We start from the raw sequence: 23,711 nt of genomic DNA, 5'->3' as shown, positions 1-23,711 counted from the left end.
TCAGCAACGTGGGACAAGCTCACGCTGCTTCTCCATACACAAAAGAGCAGGTATCAAACAAATAAAACAGACTCAACTTTTGGACCCATCATCTGACTTGAAGGCAGATAACAAAAAAATAGATTTTCAAGTTCTTTTATAAATTCTTTTATTGCTTTCCAATTAATTACAATAAACAAAATACAATGAAACATCATAATGACTGAGTTGAATTATGACCAATCAGGCAATAACATAATTTAATCATTTACATTCTTTTCCTTATCAACCCTCTGTCATTAGTAATTGTATAAGGAAATATAAGTGAAATCCTCTCATTTTTGAACGGTAAATCAGGTAAAAATAGAGCTAAAGGAAAATATACATTATCTAAGACCTAATTCTATTTTAATGCCGGTCATTTTATTGCGAGGAGGTCTTTAAGGCCATCTGGGTCTATGAATGAATAGATCTTACCATCCAGTTTAACAATACACTTACATGGGTATTTTAAAATAAAATATCCCCCTTTGTCTACTACTTCCTTCCTATATTGCAAAAAATGTCTTCTACGGATCTGTAGATTTTATAAGATCAGGAAAGATCCATACTTTTTGACCGTAGAAAGTATTTGATCTGTTTTGGAAAAAAGGCTTCATTATATTGTCCCTGATGTGGAAAACGCAAATTGAACTAATAGTCCCCCTTGTTTTTATTTCTAGTTCTTCCTGAGATTTTTGTAACAAATCAGATGGACCCAAAAAACAAAGCGGTAGCCGATCCAGTTGGCTGTGTAGCAATAGAAACAAAGAGAATCGGTAGTTGAAAATGCCCTTTATTAGATGATGCCCGACTCTGGCCGAGTTTCGCTCTTTCTCACAGAGCTGCCTCAGGGGCAATCAATTGAAGCAGGGCTATTATCTGTAATGTTAACGCCTCAAAAGTATATGTGAGCTCATCAAACATCTGTAAGACCACAAGTGAATTTCACTCTGCAGCCTTCTGCAACGATCAGATTGAGGTCTGCAAAAAGTGCCGTCAAACAGCACCATTCACTCAAATTCTCTTTGTTTCTATTGTAACAAATCAGATAAATCTATGGAATTACTTCCAATTTCTTTTCCTTTACCATTCTTTGTTATGTAATCTAATTCAGTCTCATTTTTCTTGCCCCCTAAAAAGAAGGCTTTAACTATCACTGGTAAGCATTTTTCAGGAATTTTTAAGATTTGTAATGAATAATTCCTGAATAATTCCAATGGATCTATTTTTTTTTATAAGCGGAAAATTGTTGACTCTTAAGTTCAATGATCTTACTACATTTTCTAGATTTTCTAATCTTTTGTTTACTACTTCTTCTACATTTATCTGGTGACTCTGAATTTTTTCAATCTGAAGTACACGCTTATCTATTACATTCGCATCCTCTTTTTGCTTTTCCAACTCTGCAGTATTTTGTACTAACGAATTGGAAGTTTTCATCACAACTTCGGTTAACTTATTTATTGAAACATCTAGTTTTACCATGTAATTCCACAGACTTTCCAAAGTTATATTTGCAGGTTTCATTAGCAAAATATTCGATTTAATTATTACATCAATATTATCTTGTTTTCCTTTAACAGAGTTAATTTGTCTTAGTGTACTAGTCTCTTTCGGTAAAACAGTGGAACTTTCCAACATGCTCAGTTGTATTACTTCTTGCCTTTTCTGTTCAAAGGGTTCCATATTTCTATTAGATTGTTCTAATTTATCTCGAAGATCTAGAGGATTTAAGATTTCCTCGTGCAAACCACCTGGGCTCACCGGGGAGAAACACCTTTCTCTTCCAGGTGGTGATGGCGGAGCCGGCGCCCCGGGGCTCAATGATGTTTCGATGACCTGAGGAGAGGCACTCCGTTCTAATACTTCTCCCACAGTGGTCTGCCCATGTGGGGTATTTTGAGGGTCTAACCATTCCAATACAGTTTTTTGTCCCATTTCTACTCTAGCCACATCTCAGGGGGCCTTAACTTGGCCTTCCTTTTAGTGTGTGGCATAATTGCAAGGAAAATGATACTGGTATCCAAACATTAAACTTGTATTAGATGGTATAATGTATAAATACAAAACAGGGATTTCACTTTGGAGGCCTTAGAGGAGAGAAGGCATAGGTAAATCCTACCTGAAGATGTTGATCAGGTCTCAAAGTCCGGCAATCCATGGTTCGGTAGGCAAAACTGGCGAAAGCCCGGCAAAGCCCTGCTTGACCGCGCGCGCAGCTTTAGCACGCCAGCGACTGCTGCGTGCCGCAGACAGTTCAAAATTTATAATCACTTCTGGGTCTCGCCTCCGGTAGATGCCCCAAGCAGGCAAAGACAACGATAGATGTGTAATTACCATCGGGGCCAGCAAAGTTACCCCCGGGATCCGCTGCTTCTTTCCAGGTAATTCGCCAGTCCTCTCCTCCCTGCTTGGAGAACGTCGGGGCCAGCAAAGCTACCCCCGGGATCTGCTGCTTCTTTCCAGGTGATTCGCCAGTCCTCTCCTCCCTGCCTCCTCAAGTTCTTTTAAAAGATTTTAAGGTGGGGGCAATCCTTAGCTGTTCGGAGATGCTATTCCATAATTGGGGGCCAGCGACTTATTGTGCTCTGTAAAAAGTCTCTTAGCATGATTACTGTATAGAGCAGATACCAAAAACATCCTCAAGTAATATGCCTCAGAACTGGAAAAATGCTGGGAGCCCGATTGTCCAGATGCCTAAAACTTGAGGCCCGGTGCCCAACAGTAAAGAGTTTGGTGCCTGGGCTGGCCAGAGGGAGCTGTGGCAAAGGCTGCAGCTAGCAAAACACAGTAATACTGCAGCAGCTGCTGCCAGTGAAAGGACAGAATCTGTAGGAAGGGAAGAAGCTAGGAAGGAGGGAAGAGTTCCTGGAGAGAGGAAAAGAAGTTGGGATGGAAACGGGGAGAGCAAAGAATAAAATTGCCAAAATCAAAACAAAAAAACTTTCCGTAGGTCTTAAAGTTTGGCTGGCACCTGTTTTCAAAACATTTTTCCACTCTGCTATTTGCTATTTGTGGCTTAAGTATAATTTTGACACATAAGGGCCAGCAATTTCAGTCTCGCTTACGTGACTGAGTTGCTGCTTTTCTTACAGAATAAATATTTTTTCTATATTTATTAGTTTATATATAACATTCCCTTTTTCGGAAACAATTGCACCAAAACATTTTAGATTATAAATGCACAACAACCAGCAGCTGAGAAAACATTTCTGGTTAAATGAAGAAGTAAGACTCGATTGCTAGAGACCTGGCAAGGAGAAAATGATCTGAGAGAGAGGAGTAGATTGATGCTATAGGCATGATTCTACTAGGAGAGGAGGGGAAGGGTGAAATGGTTCAATTCGGTTAAAACAAAACAAAAAAAAGTTCCAAAATGTTGGTGCTACAAGAAGAAAAGTCCAATTACCAGAAAATTGCAAAGCAGCAAAAGGCTCTCTATATCTGCTGTAAGCATTTTTAAATTCCATCACCGTGCTGCTGCTCCTAGTACTTCTCCTACAACTTATTTTTGTAGTGCTATTGGATGTTCACAGCGCTGCATAAATACATAGAAGAGTCCCTAAATAGAGTCTGCAGACAGGACAAATAAGAGACTTAAGGGAAGTTTCATTTACTATGGAACATGATCAGAAGACCCAGTGGTTAAGATTTTAAAAGCAGTCTCAATAAGGTGGATTTTTAGACTGGATTTGAATAAAGCCAGAGAGGGAACATGATTTACCAACTGAGGAAGCCTCTTCCAGGCGTCCAACAAAGCAAGGTAGGAAGAACAGTCTGGCGTTTAGGATGGAGGAGAAGAGCATAGATAATAGTGACTCGCCTGATGAGTGTAATTCTCAGAATGGGTTGTAGGGAGAGGAGAGACAGATTGAGGAGCTGCAGAATGAATGCACTTGTAAATGGACAAGAGAAGCTTAAACTGTATGTGGGAAGGGACTGGGAGTCAATAGAGTGTCCTGAGAAGAGAAGTTATGGGTGTAATGACAGTAATGGAGCATAAGTCATACAGCTGGATTTTGAATAGATTGTAGTGGAGAGAGATGGTTTAGTGGGAGACCTGTGAGGAACAGGTTACAATAGTCTGAGCAGGAGGTGATAGGTTATGGAATTTGATAGCATATTTAGAAAAGGGATGGATTTTGGTGGTAAATAACACATTCTAGCAGTGTTTTGGATGTATGTAGAGAAAGAGAGGGGTGTTTAAGACAATCACAAGGTTACAGACTGAGAACTGGGAGAAATGACGGCAGAAAAGGACCAAATGGTCCATCAAGTCTGCCCAGTAAGCTTATGGTAGTATCTGCTGTGCTTTGTAGATTACCCTATGCTTATCTGTTTCCCAGACCATAAACGTCAGGGCCCTCGTTGATTGCTGTTGAATCCAATTCCCCATTGAAGCAGGGATCAATGTTTGAGTTGCATCAAAGTATCAGTCTTATTGGTTAAGGGTAGTAACCACCACATCAGCAAATCACCCCCATACTTGTTTTCCCAGACCGTAAAAGTTGGGGCCCTCGTTGATTGCTGAACGAATCAATTCCTCTTTTCCCCTTGCCATTGAAGCAGAGAGCATTGATGTAGTTGCATCAACAGTATCAAGGCTTATTGGTTAAGGGTAATAACTGCCGCACCATCAAGTTACTCTGTGCACTCTTTTCTTCATTTCCATCCCCTAGCCTTTAGGGATCCACAGTATTTATCCATGCCCTTGTGAATTCTTTCACTGTCTTTGTTTTCACACCTCCTCCAAAAGGGCATGCCAGGCATCCACTACCCTTTCTGTAAAGAAATATTTTCTGACGTTAGTTCTGAGGTGTCCTTCCTGGAGTTTCAGTGACCCCCTAGTTCTACTTATTTCTTTTCAACAGAAAAGGTTTGATGTTTGCGCATCATTAAAACCTTTTAGGTACCTGAAGATCTGTATCATATCACCCCTGCGCCTCCTCTCTTCCAGGGTATACATATTCATATCCTTCAGTCTCTCCTCATAGGTTTTCTGATACTGACACCACACCATTTTGGTTGCCCTTTCTCTGGACCGCCTCCATCCTGTCTCTCTTCCTTTTGAGATAAGGGCTCCAAAACTGAACACAGTACTCCAGATGAGGCCTCACACCAAGGGCCTGTACAAGGGCATCGCCACCTCCATTTTCTCTATGCAGCCCAGCTTTCTTCTGGCTTTAGCTATTGCTTTGTCACATTGCTTCGCCATTTTCGCCAGAGACTATCACCCCAAGATCCCTCTCTTGGTCCGTGCACATCAGTCTTTCACCTCCCATCACATACATCTCTTGGATTACCATGTCCCAAATGCATAACTCTGCAGCACTTGGCAGTGAATCCCAGCTGCCATATCTTCGACCACTCTTCAAGCTTTCGTAAATCACTTTTCATTCTCTCTACTCCTTCGGGCATATCCACTGTGTTGCAGATCTTAGTATCATCCATAAATAAGCAAACATTACCTTCTATCACTTCTACAATGTCGCTCACAAAGATATTGAACAAAACTGGTCCCAATACTGATCCCTGTGGCACGCCACTCAACATGACTCGCTCTTCAGAATAGGTTCCATTTATCATTACACGCTGACTCTAGTTATCCACAGAAATAGAGAAAAGAGGGGAGGTGAATTTAAAGGGGAAGATAATGAGTTCTGTTTTAGCCATGTTAAGTTTTTAAGGTTGGTGGGGGCGGGGGGGCGCAGAATCTAGGCGGCAATGTAAGACAAGCTAGCTTAGATTTGAGACCAGATTGAGAGATCTGGGAGTCATGTTCATAAAGATGATACTATGAGGGAGTATATAGAACCTCAACCTTAAAGGACCGGGCACAGCTGTCTTACCCAGTCCGCCTTAAAATGCAAACTCGCAGGGAGCCCTGGGTGAAAAGGAGGAGCCCCTCACTAGAGTTTAAGAGCTCAGGACCTGGAAGATTTAGACAGGCCTCAGGAAGCCGTGTATGAGAAAACCTCCTATGGTTGAGGACTGTGTATCTACCTGGAGTTGAAGTGAGCTGTGTCATTTGTTGATTTTGGTTTACTCTTTATTCCCCACTGTAAATAAATTGTACAAATGGGAAGCAGTGTGCCTTGTTCTTTCTGGCTGTTTCCAAGCTGCTATCACCAAGTTACCACAGGAATTAAAAGCCATGAAAGGAGGTCAGAGCACAGAGGGAAGAAGTTGCAGAGGGAGAAGGAAAGAGGTCCTGAGGCATACCGATTGATAATGCTATAGCAGTGGAGGAGGATCCACCAGGTCATAAACTAAAAGTGTAATGGGAAAGGTAAGAAACCCCTAGAGTTGTAAAAAGAGAGAGTACATGGAAGCAAGTTTTCGCAGTAGTGGGCCCCTCATCGTGGAGTGCCCTTTCAGTAAACTTTTGTCTTACAGATGAACTCCCTTGTTTTCAAAGACTTAAAATCTTCCCTCTTTGTAGTTCCTTTTGGAGGAATGTAAATAATTGTTAGACATTATACTAGTTTTTAGGTTTTCATGCTACCCTGATGGGAAAGATTTTGTTAATTTTGCTTTTGCTTGTTTTTTTTTATCGTTTAACTCCCTGTCTGCTAAGATCGAACCTATGGTTGAGAGACATGAAGGTCAAATAACAGATTAATAGGAAAAAATCCATAATAGATTCTGAGAGGAAAGGAATTCAGTCTTTTAATGTTGCTACATAAAGGATCAGAATGATCTATCTACGAGGTTAGATCTAGGCATTTGAATTTGCGAATGCTTAACTTTCTAAGAAATATGGGGACTCCCCTATTGTTACTTTGAAAAGATACTTTCTTGACGTTCTGCTTTTTTGATCCAGTGCAAGTTCCACCTCAATTAACGGAGCTTATTTTTACCATCTGCTTCTCAGTCTTAGTCTCCTCGGCCTACTGATATGGCAGTGGATTTCGATAACCTAACTTTCTTGAGAGTTCTGCAATAGAAATTATTGAAAGAGTTAACACTTTCTTTTATTAATGAACAAGATTTGTGTTCTGTAATGCAAAAATATTTTAGATCTATGTCATCTTTATTTCATGGCCAAGGGCTTAGAATATTTCCTGACTTAGCCCCGGTGATGCAGGAGAGAAGGAAGGCGTTTTTGGCCTTAAGTCAGGCCACCATTGCTCTTCTTAGTTGTCCATGTAAATGTATCAATAAGTATCAGGATGATTGTTTTATTTTTTTTTTTCTCTCCGGACAGTTATCCTTTTTGGATTCAAGAAGAGTGTTTATCTTCTTTGGATAACAATTAAGTCTGGTGTGGTGATCCATTATAGAGTAACAGCTATCATGTTAAGCTACTTTTCATTTTTGTTAATTGTTTCTTTAGGGCTCCATTTAGTTCTGTACCTCCATTTTGTTGTGTGTATGTAATTCCCCCCCCCCCCTTTTTTTTTTTTTTTTTAAGAGGATTGTTCCTCCTTAGGGTACACAACTAATTTAAGTCTTCTGGGACTGCTCCGGCTAACCGTTCCATCCCATGCCGACTCTTAATCCTGGGGGTGGGGGGGGGGGGGAAGCTCTTGCTTATGGTCCAGATGATGAGCCAGACAGGGCCAGGTCTGAGTGTTAAAATAAAGTTTACTGATTGCTAATAATAAATTAAAGTCCATTATCCAGAAGTGTGAGTTTATATCTGACTGATAGTACATTACTGTTTTTCCTCTGTAGGTAGGTGTCCTTAATCCTCCAGACCTCTGGGTAGAGCCCATGGTGATTTTAAATGTGCATAACTCTCCTAACGGCTGTGCAGGAATCCTAATGGAGGTGTCCCCAAACTTTACTGAAAAGTCCTACTATTAGATATCTTCTCCTTGGACACTGTTGTGTCCGGTGCCCGATGCCCTCTCTCCGCCCTCCTTACCTCTCTGGCGCCTCCCTCTCCGTCTGCGGGAACTTTGGCTGCTGCGGTGTCCTTCTGCCGCAAGTCCTCGGGCGTTCCCGGACCGGCTCGACGCTGCTATCCGCCATGTTCCTGGAGGCCTAGGGGCACGCGTGCCCGACTGAAATACCGGCAATGGCACGAACCTCGGGGGCGTCCCCCGAAGATGTCACCCACGACGGATATTTAAGGTCTCAGTATTTGCTAACACATCGAGTTAGCAAGGGTTTCGCTACCTAAGCTACTCTGCCTCCTCGGACTTACCAGAGGTACCCGCTCCTCGGGGGCCTTGCTCTCTCCTTTGTTTTTCAGTCTGGAACCGGTACTCGCTCCTCGAGGACCCTTGTTCCCAGACTTGCTTCATATACCCTTCTGCCTGGAAGTCATCTCTACCAACTATATCAGCTACATCTGTGAGTTACCATCGTTCTCTCTGAGCTTTCCCTGGAACCAGGTACTCGCTCCTCGAGGGCCTATATATTCCAGCTCCTGGGCTTTATTGGGACATTGTATGAGTGTTACCATCTGCATACCCTTCCTACTCACTATATCTTAGTTTCTCTACAGCTCAGCTTCCAGGGATCGCTGTTCCAGTCTGAGGGACTACAGCCCAGCCGGACTTTCCAGCTCACTACTGCCATCTCTGGTGTTTCAAAATATTGTTTAATAAAAGAATTGGTGTGTGTCTGTCTTCAAACTCTGAGCCTGACCGGTGGTCCCTCTCGGGATCTTCCCCCAGGGACATGGTCATCTGCCACCAGCCCAAGGATCCACCCACAACTATCCCAAACAATATCAGATTGCTAACTCCATGGATCCGGCACAACCCAGTGATTTGCAGGCCATACCGGGCCTGGCCCAATGCATTGTGGAACAGCAAGACACTTTGGAGAAACTTACTTCAGCGTTTCATCAACTACACACAGAAGGTTCAAGGCACAACCTCCAACCAAGAAGGTCAGTCATTGGAGGTAACTTTGAAGACTGCTGTACCCCTGGTGGCTCCAATCCACTTTTCTGGAGAAATCCAGAAGTCCCGGGGCATTTTGAACCAGTGCTGCATGCACTTTGCCTTACAGCTGTCTCTATTTCGTACAGCGCTCTCCAAGACTACCCACATCCTTTCATACCTGGATGGTAGAGCTCTGTCTTGGGCATCCACCTTGTGGGAACGCAAGGACTCGATTTTGCAGGACATAGAAGGATTTATGGACTTGTTTAAATCTGTTTTTGATGACCCTGCTCGAACCTCTGTTGCCGGTTTTGCTTTAGTGGACTTGAAGCAAGGCAACAGATCATTGGCTGAATTTGCCATAGAGTTCAAAACTCTTGCGGCAGAACTTTGTTGGGACCCCAGATGTCTCAAGACTCTCTTCTGCAGAGGCCTGGATAACCATTTGAAGGACGAGCTGGCAACTTGCCAAACACCTGACTCGCTGGACGAATTAATAGCCTTAGCTACTCGGATTGATCTATGACTCCAGGACAGGGTGAAGGAACTCTGGCCTAGGTTGGTACCCGGGTTGAAACAGGTCAGTGCTGTCTCTACACCTTGGATTGTGCCATTAGTCCCTGCTGCCGATACAGATGAACCTATGCATCTTGGTCGTGGACACTTGACTACCAAAGAGAGAAGATTTCGGAAGAAGAGTGGCCTTTGCATGTACTGTGGTCAGTCTGGCCATGATGTCTCTAATGCTCTATTTGTCCAAAAGCACGAACGGGCCAAAGTCCTACAAGAGGACTATTCTTCGGCCTTACTGCGCCCTCTCCGCTCTCTCTCCCAGTCTCCTTGACCTATGGACCAGTCACGGTTCAGACTCCTGCCCTGGTGGACTTGGGGGCAGGAGGAAACTGCATTCTCAGATGTCTAGTGGAATATTTGAGGATTCCCTTCATCAAGTTGAAAAACCCACTACGATTATCCCCCGTTCATGGAGAGCCCTTACCGGGAGATGTTACTTGCCAAACTGAATCAGTTACTCTCTGCACTGGAGCTCTTCATACGGAATCGCTCTCCTTCTTCGTACTGGAGAGGGCTGTGCACCCTATCGTCCAGGGGTTACCCTGGTTGCAAGTACACCAACCCCAATTCGACTGGGCATCTCTGGATCTCTCCCACTGGGGCCCAGAATGTCATGGGAAATGCCTTAAGGAGATATCACCTATTATTGCCAGACCTGCGACTCCAGCAGTACCGGGCCTGCCGCTCCAAGACACCCCCTTCGGGGATATCTTCTCCAAAGAAGTAGTTGATATTCTGTCTCCACTGGAGCCCTATGACTGTGTCATACGACAGAAGTCTAAAGCTGAGCCTCTGAAAGGACAGGTGAACATTCTTACAGCTTTTGAGAATAAGGCAACGTCGGAAAATATGGGAGAAAATCTCCAGAAGGGCTTTACAAAACCATCAGAGTTGTGGACATTTGCCTTGGGGGGGGGGGGGGGGGGGAAAGAAGACAATGCAATAACCAGTGAAGGTTCTGCAATACCTCGAGACGAAGACAATACACTAATCAATGAATGCTCTTCAATATATCAGGACGAAGATGATACAACTCTTAGTGAACTATTTTCAATATCTCAAGACTCACTTATCTTCAGTACAGAAGACGAGTTAGAACTCAAAATCACAGAGATTCTGGATGTTCGTAAAATAGGCAAGACTTTTGAATACCTTCTAAAATGGGAAGGTTTCGGCCCCGAAGTGATCTCTTGGGAGCCTCAGACCAATATCCTGGACAAAGAGATGCTTTATCCTTCAAAACCTAAGCATGGTAACCGAAGAGGAAATCGCCCTTTGAAGGTGGGTACTGTTGTGTCCTTCGGTGCCCGACGCCCTTTCTCCATCCTCCTTACCTCTCTGGCGCCTCCCTCTCCGTCTGCAGGAAGTTTGGCTGCTGCAGCGTCCTTCTGCCGCAAGTCCTCGGGCGTTCCCTGACTGGCTTGACGCTGCTTTCCGCCATGTTCCTGGAGGCCATGGGGTGTGCGCGCGGTGCGGCCCTGACTGAAATACCGGCAATGGGCATCCCCCAAAGATGACGTCACCCGCGACGGATATTTTAAGGTCTCAGTATTTGCTAACACATCGAGTTAGCAAGGGTTTCGCTACCTAAGCTACTTTGCCTCCTTGGACTTACCAGAGATACCCGCTCCTCGGGGGGCCTCGCTCTCTCCTTTGTTTTTCAGGTGACAGTCTGGAACCGGTACTCGCTCCACGAGGGCCCTTGTTCCCAGACTTGTTTCATATACCCTTCTGCCTGGAAGTCATCTCTACCAACTATATCAGCTACATCTGTGAGTTACCATTGTTCTCTCTGAGCTTTCCCTGGAACCAAGTACTCGCTCCTCGGGGGCCTATATATTCCAGCTCCTGGGCTTTATTGGGACATTGTGTGAGTGTTACCATCTGCATACCCTTCCTACTCACTATATCTTAGTTTCTCTACAGCTCAGCCCCCAGGGATTGCTGTTCCAGTCTGAGGGACTACAGCCCAGCCGGGCTTTCCAGCTCACTACTGCCATCTCTGGTGGTTCAAAATATTGTTTAATAAAAGAACTGGTGTGTGACTGTCTTCAAACTCTGAGCCTGACCGGTGGTCCCTCTCGGGATCTTCCCCCGGGTGCGTGGTCATCTGCCACCGGCCCAAGGATCCACCCACAACTATCCCAAACAATATCAGACACCCAGCCTGTCCTGGTCCCTTGGGTGGAAATCTGGATGGGATCTCCTGAGGAAACAACGAAGAAATAGATGCCCAAAAAATCTTTGCCAAATCTTTATTGAGTGGCGACGTATTAATTAAAATTGACCGGTATTCTTGCTGTCATGGGTGCTTGCCACATTCAGAGTGTGAATGGGCTCACTGGTCTTCAATCCCCATCCTCTGAGTACAGCCGGCGAGGATGACCTTCCACAAAGAAGCAGGGTGAAACTCAGGCTCTTCCAAAAACAAGATTCTTCTAGCCTTCACTCTCTCTCCCTGCAGGATCTGTGATTGCCCAGTTCTGGTTGAGAGTAGACTCACAGGTCTTCAGTCCTCTGGATGAGAGCCCTTTCGCCCCAAGAGGATATCTGACTCAAACACTCTGTAACTTATAATAAGGAGGACCCTCGGGCAGGGAGAGCATGATGAAGTATCTGTTCTAAAAGAAAACTCCTTTGGGCAAGGCCAGAAGGCCCTACCAGAGTGTGGGAAAAAAATATATCTTTACTCATCACTTGTTTTCTCAAACTGAACCCCACAGTGTAATAAAATGGCTGAGCTAAATAGTAATGAGGCATTGAATCCAGAACCTCCAGGTGGAAGGGACTGAGCGATGGCTCCTTATTAGAGGGTTATACTACAGGGATAGTGACATCTGGTGGCCAAACTTGGTAGTGGTACCACATGTGTTATTGATATTCAGGAATCGAGTAGTAATGTGTTTTGTATTTTCCTTTTTGTGGTTGCCTTTTTATTTTATTTATTTATTTATTTCGGGTTTTTATATACCGGCATTCGAGAACGCAGTCCCATCATGCTGGTTCACATAAAAAACAAGGGTGCATCGTAAACAAAACTAAAACAATGGTGCGGAAAAAGGCAGTTACATATAACAGGGAGAATAGAACTTGGCAGAGAGAGAAGAGAGAGGACAGGTTATTAATTCAAACATGTAAACAATAGTGTAAAATAATATACAAATTCAAACATGATAGTTAGTCATGGTGTATGTGAAGATGAGGATTGGCGTGGAAGAGATGGATCAGTTTGAGTCCGGGAATGCTTGTGTGAATATCCATGTCTTTAGTCTTTTTTTGAAGGTTGAGATGCATGTTTCCAGTCTGAGGTTTGAGGGGATGGAGTTCCATAACGGTGGAATGGCTGTAGAGAATGCCCGATCTCTTAGTGTGATGTGTCTGGTAGATTTGGACGGTGGTACCTGTAGCGATCCTTTGTATGCATCTCTTGTTGGTCTTGATGAATTATGTAGTCGGAGAGGGATCTGTAGGTCGATGGGAGCCAGTAGGTGGATATTTTTGTATGTGGTAAGGATGGCCTTGTATATTATTCTAAAGTGTATAGGTAACCAATGGAGGCTCTTTAGGATGGGGGTTATGTGATCCCTTCTCCTGGAGTTTGTCAGTATTCGTGCAGCTGCATTTTGTACCATCTGAAGCGGTTTAGTATAAGAAGCGGGAAGACCAAGTAGGATGGTGTTACAATAGTCTAATTTTGAAAAAATGATTGCTTGCAGGATGGTTCTGAAATCTTGGGCATGGAAAAGAGGTCTAATTCTTTTCAGCACCTGTAGTTGGTAGAAACAGTCTTTGGTTGTTTTGTTAATAGTGGCTTTGAAATTCAGGCGATTGTCAATTAGGACTCCTAGGTCTCTCACTTGTGTGATTGTTGGTGTGTCTTGTGTCGATGAAATGGTGCTGTTCTCAGAGGTGATGAGCAGGAGTTCAGTTTTGCCGGAATTTAGTACCAGGTTTAGGCTGGTGAGGAGGAGTTGAATTTTTTGAAGGCATGTGTTCCAGAAAGTCAGCGTTTTTGCAAGGGAATCCTTAATGGGAATCAGGACCTGGATATCATCCGCGTACAGGAAATGTTTGAGGTTGAGGTCGGTGAGAAGTTGGCATAATGGTATGAGGTAAATATTAAATAAAGTAGGAGACAGGGAAGAGCCCTGTGGGACTCCTACTGATGAAGGGTGTTGTGAGGATTCTTTGTTCTGAAGCTTGACCTTATATCTTCTGTTACTGAGAAATGATATGAACCAGGAGAGTGCTGTGCCTGAGATACCCAAGGAGGCTAGCTGGTTGATGAGTAGGGAATGGTTAACGGTGTCAAAGGCTGACGAAAGGTCCAGTAGGATCAGTAGGAAGGCTTGTCCTTTATCAAGGCCCAGGATGAGGTAGTCTGTTAAGGAGATGAGGAGGGACTCCGTGCTAAGTGATTTGCGGAATCCGTATTGTGATGGGAATAGGAGGTTGTTTTCTTCTATGTAGTTTGAGAGTTGGGTGTTCACCAATTTCTCCATGATCTTGGCTATGAAGGGGAGGTTGGCGATCGGTCGGTAGTTGTTTGGGTCGTTAGGATCTAGGTTTGGTTTCTTGAGTAGTGGTTTAAGCGAGGCCAATTTGAGGTCATCTGGGTAAGATCCTTGTGTTATTGAGCAATTTATGATGTCTGCCAGGGATTTGGAGATAGAGTCTGGAATTGATAGGAGCAGTTTTGAAGGGATGTGATCTGATGGGTGAGAGGATGGTGTTTCATTTTCCGTAGAGTATCTTGGATCTCGATGGAGGAGGTGAGTTCCAGTTCGGCTAAGCGGGTATTGTTGACGGCGGTCTGAGATGCGGTTGATGTAGAGACGGTGTTGGGGGGAAGCTGTTTTAGAAGTTTGCTGATTTTGTTGTTGAAAAATATTGCTAGTTCTTCCGCTTTAGATTTAGCTTGGGTGAGAGCGATTTCTGGAGGGCTTGTTTGTGTGAGGTTAGAAACGTAGCTAAAGAGGGCTTTAGCGTCGAAGACTAGGTGGTGTATCTTGGATGCGTAGTAGTTCCTCTTGGATTTTAAAGTATTGGATTTATATTGGTGGAGAGTTGATTTATAGGTAGATAGGGTGATGGTGCATGGGTTTTTGCGCCATTTAGCCTCTTTTTGTTTTAGCATTCGTTTAAGCTTTTTTAGCTCTGGTGTAAACCACGGTTGCCTTTTGGATGAGTTAGGGTGTGGTTTTTTTGTTGTTAGCGGGCATAGTTTGTTGGCAATGGATTCTGTGATGTTGTTACAAGATCGTAGAGCTGAATTCGGATTGGTGAGATCTACTTGACTGAGATGTGATGATATGTGATTGCTAAGATCTTCCGTGGGGCATGTTTTTCTGTAGGAAAAGCAAGGGGAGGGAATGCGATATGGACTGGTATCTTTTATTGAGAATGACGCTGTTATAAGGGAGTGATCTGACCAAGGGACCTTCGTGCAGATGGGGTGCTGGACCGGTTTGATTGCTGTATTTACGAAGATAAGGTCAAGTGTGTGGCCAGCTTTGTGTGTGGGTTTGTTGACTAGTTGAGAGAAACCTAAAGCGGAGTATGCTGTTAGCAAGGCTTCGCAGTTGGGTGATAGTATAGAGTTGTCGACGTGGAGATTGAAGTCTCCTAAGATTATGGCTGGGGCGTCCAGATTGATGAGGGAGGTGGTTAGTTCAACCAGAGGAGAGGGGTCTGTTTCCAGGACACCTGGAGGGGCGTAGACAAGTAGAATTGATTGTTTATATACTCATGTATTTCTAATGCAAGGTATTAAAGCTTTGTATAATTTTTAAATAATTCAATAAATGTAAAAAAAAAATTATATCAACAAAAAGCAAGTCACCAAATTTTATGTTCAAAAAAATTTTTATTCAAGAGATTTTTTTCAATAAATTTAAGAACTTGGTATCAGCGTAATATAATGTGCTTATGCTTTTAACCTACTGTCTCTTGTCACGCAAAGGGCTGCAAGCAGAATCAGAATATAGCACTGAAACTCTGTCATGTACCAGTTCTGGAAATTCTTTTATAATGCAGTCTATGGTATGCAAAAAACACTAAAAGAGTTCATCTATATAAGCTATTGTTCAACTTTCACAACTTGACGACCAATTGCCATTTTGAAAAACCACTTGTGAGCATATGATAAAGTAAAGGGAAAGACATTTAGTCCTGAGAAAGGTAGAGCAGTCTACCAAAACGTGGGCCTGTGTCCGGTTTAAATTGAAATGTAGTATCTGCTGGCAGTTGGCTTTATGAGTGCAAGTTTAGTATATTGTAGTGTTCTGAGAGCATATTTCATATAACGGAGTTTCCCAACCTGTCCTGGGGGACCTTCCACCAATCTGGTTTTCAGAGTATCCACAATGAATATGCAGAAGATAAAAATATACATGCTATGGAGGCAGTGCATGCAAATTTATCTCATGTGTATTCATTGTGCAAATCCTGAAAACCCAACTGGCTGATAGTCCTTCAGTACAGGTTTTCAAGCCACTGTCATATAAGATAAGTCATGTTGGAATTTAACTTATGGAAAGTTGTACTGTGAAAGTTGAGCAATCTGTTTTGTAGATGAAACCTTTTAATGATTTTTAAATACAATTAGAAACTTTGTTTTTAGTTTTTATTTTCTCTAGGAATTTCATTGTTTGATCAAAACTGAAAATGAAACAATGACTTTTCCACTGATTTTTGTCCTGTGTGTTATTAGTCATTTTCTCTGCACTCAGGCAGGCCAATCCACACGAGTGAGTTATGCACTTCTACCAGCAGATAGAGATGGAGTAAAGCTGACATCACAGATGTATAGTCCTGCCCTGACATCATCCCACCAGTATTCTCCATCTCCAGCAGATGGTAGACATGCATCTCCCTGTTGAGGATTGTGTGTAGTAAAAAAATAAAAAAGAGAGAGGTTTGGAAGCACTGCTTCAGCTCCTGAAGTGACACCAGTGAATCCCTCCCTCAGAGTGTCTTGAGTCTGGCAGCCTAACCAGATGTGGACAAACCCAAAAAAAAAAACTGTTGGAGTATGAGGGAGGCTCGGTGGTGACAGCTTTCACCCACTCCCCCTGTAGCCAGAGACTTGTTTGTGCTCTCAGCCAGGAAGAGGTGAGCTCAGGTAAAGGAAAGTTTAAAAAAAAAAAAAAAAAAGAATATATTAGGGAAGTGATATTTTCCCTAATACTTTCCTTACTGGGTCATCTTTCCTCGTTGGTGATTGGTGTCGTCTTCCCTTCTTTCCTCTTGCTCTTCTGTAGAGTTTAGTGAAGTGTAGAGGCAGCACAGGCTTGGCAGGTTGAGCCACCTTTGGCTAGGCCCCGCTCTCAGGCTTGGTTTCTCCAGCCGCATGGTAGGCTGTGGTGGCGGTTTTTTTTCCTATATGCTTGTGTGTGTGCATTCTCGCCGCAAAGCAGTGTAGCGGCATTGGCACCCGTGTACATGCTTACTTGTGCACATAAGGTCGTGGCCTATATTTATTTGTGTAGTTTCGTGCCAGGTTGCCTATGCATGTACTTCTGCAGCCTTCTGATGAGCACGTATTTGTGCATGTACCTTAATTTTGGGCACACAAGAAGCTGTGTACAGCTCAGTGTGGGGAAGTATGGTGCCAGTGACAAAAGTCTAAGTGCCTTGCGATCTGTGCTGCTTGTCATATACAGCTAGAGATTTTTGTGAGTCTGTGTCGGTGCTGTCTGGATGCTTGAGGTGATTTTGCCAATGTCTGTCCATCCCGTCGGACAGAGGGGAGCAGGGCTGAAGGTGACACGAGGGTGTTCCCTTCGTCTTCCTTCCCGATGACAGGCATCTTCGGGGGGCTGTTGTGTCTGAGTGCGTCCAATTTTGGCCTATGGGACTTGGTGTAGACCCTGCTTTTCCAAAGTCTACAGTCTTTTCTGCAGGGTCGTCTAATGGAGATGGCGATACCTTCTAAATCATATTCACATGTTCGGGGTTTCCACTTGTCAGCCACTACATGCAAGCACTGTGGTGAAGTGGTCCCTGGAGATGTTCAGAAGGATGTGGATGAGGATACGTCTGACTATGGGGATTTGTTTTTCTTCCCTCTGGCAGAGGGAGAAATTTCCCTGGATTTAGAGTCAAATAAGACTATGTTCTGTTTCTTTCATAGAGATGAGTTGCTGAATCTGTTGTTTCAGACACTGAAGACACTTGGTGTGGCTTGGGGGTGACTCTGTGGGTGTGCAAAAGAAGAACCCCATACGCAAAATGTCAAGTTTCTTTCCCCTCTTGGAGGCAATTCAAGAGTTGATTGACCTTGAATGGAGTGCTCCAGAGGCAAACTTTCAAGGTAGGGAAACGCACTTTAGCAGGTCTGTACCCCTTGGATCTGAAGGCCAGAGAACAGTTAACGCTTCCTGAAGGTAGATGTGCTGGTATGTTCTATTACCAAGCGGACCTCTATTCCAGTAGAAGGAGAGGGGCAGTTCCAAAGGGTGCTCGGGGTAGGAGAATTGAGGCTATCCTTAAGCAGGCCTTTGAGGCCATTGTGATGAATTTGAATTTGCAGATTGCTTCTTCTTGCTCCCTTATTGTTCGAACTAGACTGCATCTTTCTCAGGAAGGTGAAGGAGCGGGATCGTCTCGGACCGGAAGCCGCCGCTTTAACTGATGCGGGCTGTGCCTCCAGAGGGGTAGCTTCCGTGATAGCAGATAGACGTCAGCTGTGCCTGTGAAATTGGTTGATAGAAATGATCTCACAACCCTTTAAGGGTTCTCTTTTATTCTTCAGTTGGAGAAATGGCAAATAGGTCCCTCGTTTGCCAGAGGATTAAAAGCCAACATCGCGTCCTTTTGGGGGAAAGAGGCCGCTCTAGAAATTAGACATTTTTGTCCTTGTAGAGGAGCGACTACTCAGAGGCCTTCTCCCTTTGGTAGATCTAGGTTCTTTAGGCCCAGAAAGCCTCAAAAGGATATGGGCTGTGGGTGAGGAACACCTTGATCTTCACAATTAAGGTGTGCACACTCACCTACTGGTGCAGAAGAAAGGAGGTGGCTATCTTGCTTTTATCTGAGGTGGGTCCAGATCACATCAGACCAACAGGTCCTAGAAGTGGTAAGGGACTGCTGTTCTCTAGAGTTTCTTCCCATTCCTCCGGATGCCTTTATGGTTTTTGCCTGCAACTCTTTACAGAAGATGGTGGCAGGGGAGACTACCTCACAGAGGCTGTTGGACTTGAAACCTGTGATTCCTGTTCCCAAATCACAAGAAAATGCAGGCTGCTATTCCATTTATTTTATTGACCCAAAAAGAAAGGGGTCTTTTCAACCCATCCCGGATCTCAAAAGTGTCAATCGATATTTATGGGTGACTCATTTCTGAATGGAAACTCTGCACTCTGTAATAATGGCAGTGCAATCAGGGGAATTTCTCACGTCTCTGGACCTGACAGAGGCATATCTGCATATTCCCATTCACAAGGAGTATCGGCGGTTCCTGTGGTTTGCCATTCTGGTATGTTGTCATTTGTTTTGGGCTGGCCACTGCGCCCAGAACCTTTTCCATGGTAGTGGTAGCGGTGTCCTTGTGCAAGGATGGCATTCTGTTTCATCCGTATCTGGATGACTGGTTGATTTGGGCCAAGAGAGTCACCTGGCTTCTCGCTAGATCTAGGCTGGGTGGTGAACTTAGCCAAGAGCAGCTTACAACCATCTCAGACACTGGAGTATATCTGCGTTCGTTTCGGTATGAAGCAGGGCAGAGTCTCGCATTCAGAAGTTGATTGCTGAAGTTCAAGCCCTAAGAAGGACTATTCACCCGACAGAGTGGTCTTATCTACAGGTCCTGAGTTTGATGGAGGCTGTTCCCTGGGCGAGATTGCATATGTGGTGCACATTGCTTTCCCGGTGGAGTCCGCAGTCACAGGAGCACACTGTGAGGTTTCACTTGCCATTGGAGGTGAGCATCCAGTTGTAGTGGTGGTTACAGAAGGATCATCTCAGGAAGGGAGTTTCCTTGGAGACACTGGATTGGTTAATTTTCACGAAATATGCGAGCCTTCTGAGTTGGGGATCTCGCTGTCAGGAATTGGTGGCGCAAAGCCACTGTAGTGCTCAGGAGCATCAATCGATTGGAAGCATGTGCTGTTTGGCTGGCGTGCTTGAAGTTCATACGGTGTCTAGAGATTCAGGTGGTCAGGATAATGTCGGACAATGCAAAGATGGTGGCTTACATCAATCAGGGCGGAATCAGAAGCCAACAGGTGTCGGAGGAGATAGATGCGCTCATGGTATGGGCAGAGCAACATCTTCAAGAAATATGTCTCCCACATTGCCAGAAAGGACAATGTAAGGGCAGGCTTTCTCATCAGGCAGCGCTTTGACCCAGGAGAGTGGAAATTAGCAGACAAAGCTTTTCAGCTTATAGTGGCGTGCTGGGATCGCCTGTATCTGGAGCTACTGGAGAACTCCATCAATAAGAAAGTTCTGCAGTTCTTCTGTATATCAATGCTTTTGTCCAGGTGTGGCCTCGGGGCGGGGTGTTGTATGCCTTCCCGCCATGGCCACAGATAGACAGTATCATTCAAAAGATTGCAAGCCAGACCAAAACTATACTTCTGGTGGCTCCGGATTGGCCCCGGAGGCTGTGGTATGCTGATCTGCAGAGGCTGTTAGTGGGCAATCTTCTCAGACTGCCTCTCAGGAAGGATCTGTTGCATCAGAGACCTATTCACGACAATCCAGGTCAGTTTTGTCTTAAGATTTGGCCCTTGAGAGGGCTCAGTTGTTGAAGCGTGGTTATTCTTTTGCAGTGATTTCCACTTTGCTCCAGGCCAGCAAATTTTCTACATCTCTGGCTTATGTTAGAGCTTGGAGAGTTTTAGAGCCTGGTGTGAAGAGTAAGGTTCTCAGCCTCTCAAATTGGAAATTCCAATGATTTTGGAATTTCTACAGGAAGGATAGCTTAAAGGTTTGGTCCTTGACACCCTGAAAGTTCAAGTAGCAGCTTTCGCTTGTTATAGGGGGCAAGTCAATGGTGGGTCTTTTGTCTTGTCATCCAGCGATATCCCGGTTCTTGATGCCAAATCCATCCTCCCTTGCGGCTACTTGTGCCTCTGTGGGACCTTAATCTGGTTTTGAATTTCTTGGCGGGTCCTACCTTTCGACCACTACATGGTCTCTTTGCAGCTGCTTACCTTGAAGACAGCTTTTCTTATGGTATTCTGTTCAGCATGTCTGGTTTCCAAACTGCAGGCTCTTTCTTGCCGTGAGCTGTTTCTGCTCATGACTCCGAGGGTGGTTCAGCTTCAGACCATACCTTCCTTTATGCCGAAAGTAGTTTGGAGTTTTATTTGAAAACTTGCCCATACTGGACAGGGATAGAGATGAGCAAGTATTGTCTTTTGCATGCCTTGGATGTCGAGTGGCATGTGATGCAGTACTTGAAGATTACTAAATCTGTCAGAAAGTCTGACCGACTGTTTGTGCTCCATGGTGGATGTAAACAGGGTGAACTGGCGACGCGGGCAACTTTGGCGTGTTGGGTTAGGGAAGTTATCATGGTTGCCTATGTGGATGCTGAGATTCCTTTGCCAAAGCAGGTTAGACCACATTCCACGAGGGCTCAGGTGGTATCATGGGTGGAGATTTGATTATTTTCTCCTGTCAAAATTTGCAGAGCAGCAACATATTGCTCCTTACACACCTTTTCCAAACATTACCACTTGTATGTTTGGGCTCAGGAGGATGCTGCCTTCACATGTGCAATGTTGACTGGACCGCGGGTAGCCTCCTGCTTTGTTTGGGAGTAGTTTTGGTAGATCCCACTTGTGTGGATTGGTCTGCCTGAGTGCAGAGAGAGGAGAAATGACTACTTATCTGATAATTTCCTTTCCTCTAAGGAAGGCAGGCCAATCCACGACCCACCTTTGGCTGCCAATTTTTTTTTTTCTTTGGTTCGCCCATTAAGTATGGATGTTTTAGAGTGTTGTTCCTTCTATTCATTGGAGGACTGGTAAGTGTCTTAACATTCACTAAACTGAGGGGCTGGTTAATTCTTTTGTCTGAGCTTAGTATTCCCTAAGTATAATCAATTTATCCAAAGCTAGACTTTTCCAGAGAATACTGGTGGGCTGATTTTGGAGCAGGGCTATATGTCCATAACTTCAGCTTTTACTCCGTATCCATCTGCTGGTAGAGGTGCACAACCCACTTGTGTGGCTTGGCCTGCCTTCCTTAGAGGAAAGGAAATTATCAGGAAAGTAGTAATTTCTCCTTTGTGTTTTTTGCCCTTCTGTTTATTTATGAAAGTTAATGCTTTGTAGAGTTATGCAGGCAATGTCAAGTATTGTGAATTTGAGGGTGTGATTATTTAACAATAGGAAACATTCTTTACATTTTGTTGGACTTTTTTTTTTTTTTAAGTTATTTTTCTTTTTCCTTCTAGTATCAAAAGTAGCCTCCCTTTTATTCCTGGAAATGCTTTGGGGGAGTATAAAATCATTTCCTCCATTGCTTGTGAAAATTTTACACAAGTCCAGATTACGGTACTTTGGGAAGCCTGACAAAAAACATGATATACCTTACCAGGTAAGAGAGAGACAGTACAGTATGCAAACCCTCCCTATAGATCTTGTGGTTTAGTTGTCATCTTTTAGATTAAGCCCTTTGAGGTGGGGTCCAACTTGTACAACTTTAAGTCTGTTCCTTTACTCTTTGCTAAATTTTAAACTTCCATGTCTTTTTTTTTTTTTTTTTAATACTTTTGGGGGTGGGGGGAGATAATTTTATAACTGCCTGTATTGTTGCAGAGAGTGGACACTTTTTTACCTGCAGACTTTGCACCAAATTTCACAAAGGAAAGTATCCCAGCAAAACCACCCGCGCATGTTTTGTATCTGCTAATTTGTTCAGGTAGATTTTCTGAGAAAAATTGCACCCAAAAAAACAAAGCGGAAGCCGATCCAATATGCTGGTAAGCAAAAAGACAAAGGACATCGGTTTAAAAAGGTGCCTTTATTGAAGCTTGCCCAACTGTAGGCGTCACAGTTTCCTCCCGATGTTCACAATGACGGTCTAAATACAGAAAGTTGTTATGCTAGATACAATTCGGCACTAAAACAGCCTATGTGCCAGCATGCGATGTCATATAGATATATTATTAGATGCGTGATCCACTGTATCAACAACACTGAGAGTGGCCAATTACAATCTCTGATGACTTTCAACTGAATCCTTCAAAATCAAAACTAACCGATACATATTTTTAAAAAAGTAGCCCCTGAGGCAGCTCTTAAGAGAACGAAACTCGGCCAGAGTTGGGCAAGCTTCAATAAAGGCACCTTTTTACACTGATCTCCTTTGTCTTTTCACTTACTGAGAAAAATTGCATGCATCCTTTTGAAATGCGGGTAAAATAGTTTTATCTGCAAAAATGGTATTGAAAACAACTGTTTGTGTTTGTAGTTCTTAATGTCTCTATTATTATCTACGGTCAAAAAATAATTGGTTTAGTGTTTAAATGGGCACTGCCAAAAAAAGAAATGTCACTGTTAATTTGTTGCACAAATAAGGGTGGAGAAGTGATGTGGTACCCACAGTGGGGAAACCACAATATATTGAAGTGTAGCGGCAAGATGCGTGCAGATCCTTAAACTTCAAATCAATCAGTATAACAGGTGCCAAGCGACATCAGTCTTTATTAAGTAGAGGTATGTAGATGAAATACAAGTAGGTCCCCTGACACGAGTGTTTCACCACTCCAGCTGTGTCGGGAGGGACAGAAGCCCAAAACTAGTAATTTTAAACTTGGAAATGCCAAGCTATATTTTTCTTATGTCCCGTGGCTCCTCTCATTCTGATGATGGTCTGGTTACAGTTTTGGCTGGCTTTACTCTTTCTACATTAGAAGTCTACCATTGTATTACTTCTGTTTCTATCATTGTCTATCCACCTTGTTACACTCATTTTATTTATGAATGTTTTACCTGTAAACTGTTGTGAACTAGTGATTCTCACATGGAATGATGGTATATAAAACATTTAAATAAATAAGTGCTCCAGATCTTGATACTGCCTTGACTGGCTCTTCTGTAGGAGATGGCAGTTCAATTGGGCCCGCCTTCTAGGCTTGGTCTGGATCTGGCTGCTTTTTCTTGGGTGGAGTTTTTCAAGGTTTAAAAAGCCTTTGTTCAGGTGCAGTCCTCCACTTTGCCCACTCCAGTCAGGTCGGACCCTCAGCTAGTGGCCCTCCCTCTTCCAAACCTATGGTTAAGCGCCAAGGCATGCCTCCTGGTTTGGAGCCATATCGAACCA

At 43.8% G+C, this 23,711-nt stretch overlaps 1 protein-coding gene across 1 annotated transcript in view; it reads left to right on the top strand.

The window, feature by feature from the left end:
- RADX (RPA1 related single stranded DNA binding protein, X-linked) overlaps nucleotides 1–23,711 on the top strand; it is a 239,279-nt gene that overhangs the window by 4,108 nt on the left and 211,460 nt on the right. Inside the window, 1 exon segment of the mRNA XM_029607574.1 lies at nucleotides 21,844–21,986. Coding sequence (XP_029463434.1) covers nucleotides 21,844–21,986 — 143 coding nt within the window.

Source organism: Rhinatrema bivittatum, chromosome 6 (assembly GCF_901001135.1).
Source record: "Rhinatrema bivittatum chromosome 6, aRhiBiv1.1, whole genome shotgun sequence".
Taxonomy (NCBI): domain Eukaryota; kingdom Metazoa; phylum Chordata; class Amphibia; order Gymnophiona; family Rhinatrematidae; genus Rhinatrema; species Rhinatrema bivittatum.
Note: the sequence above shows the minus strand (reverse complement) of the source record. Positions and strands in the feature narration are given on the sequence as shown.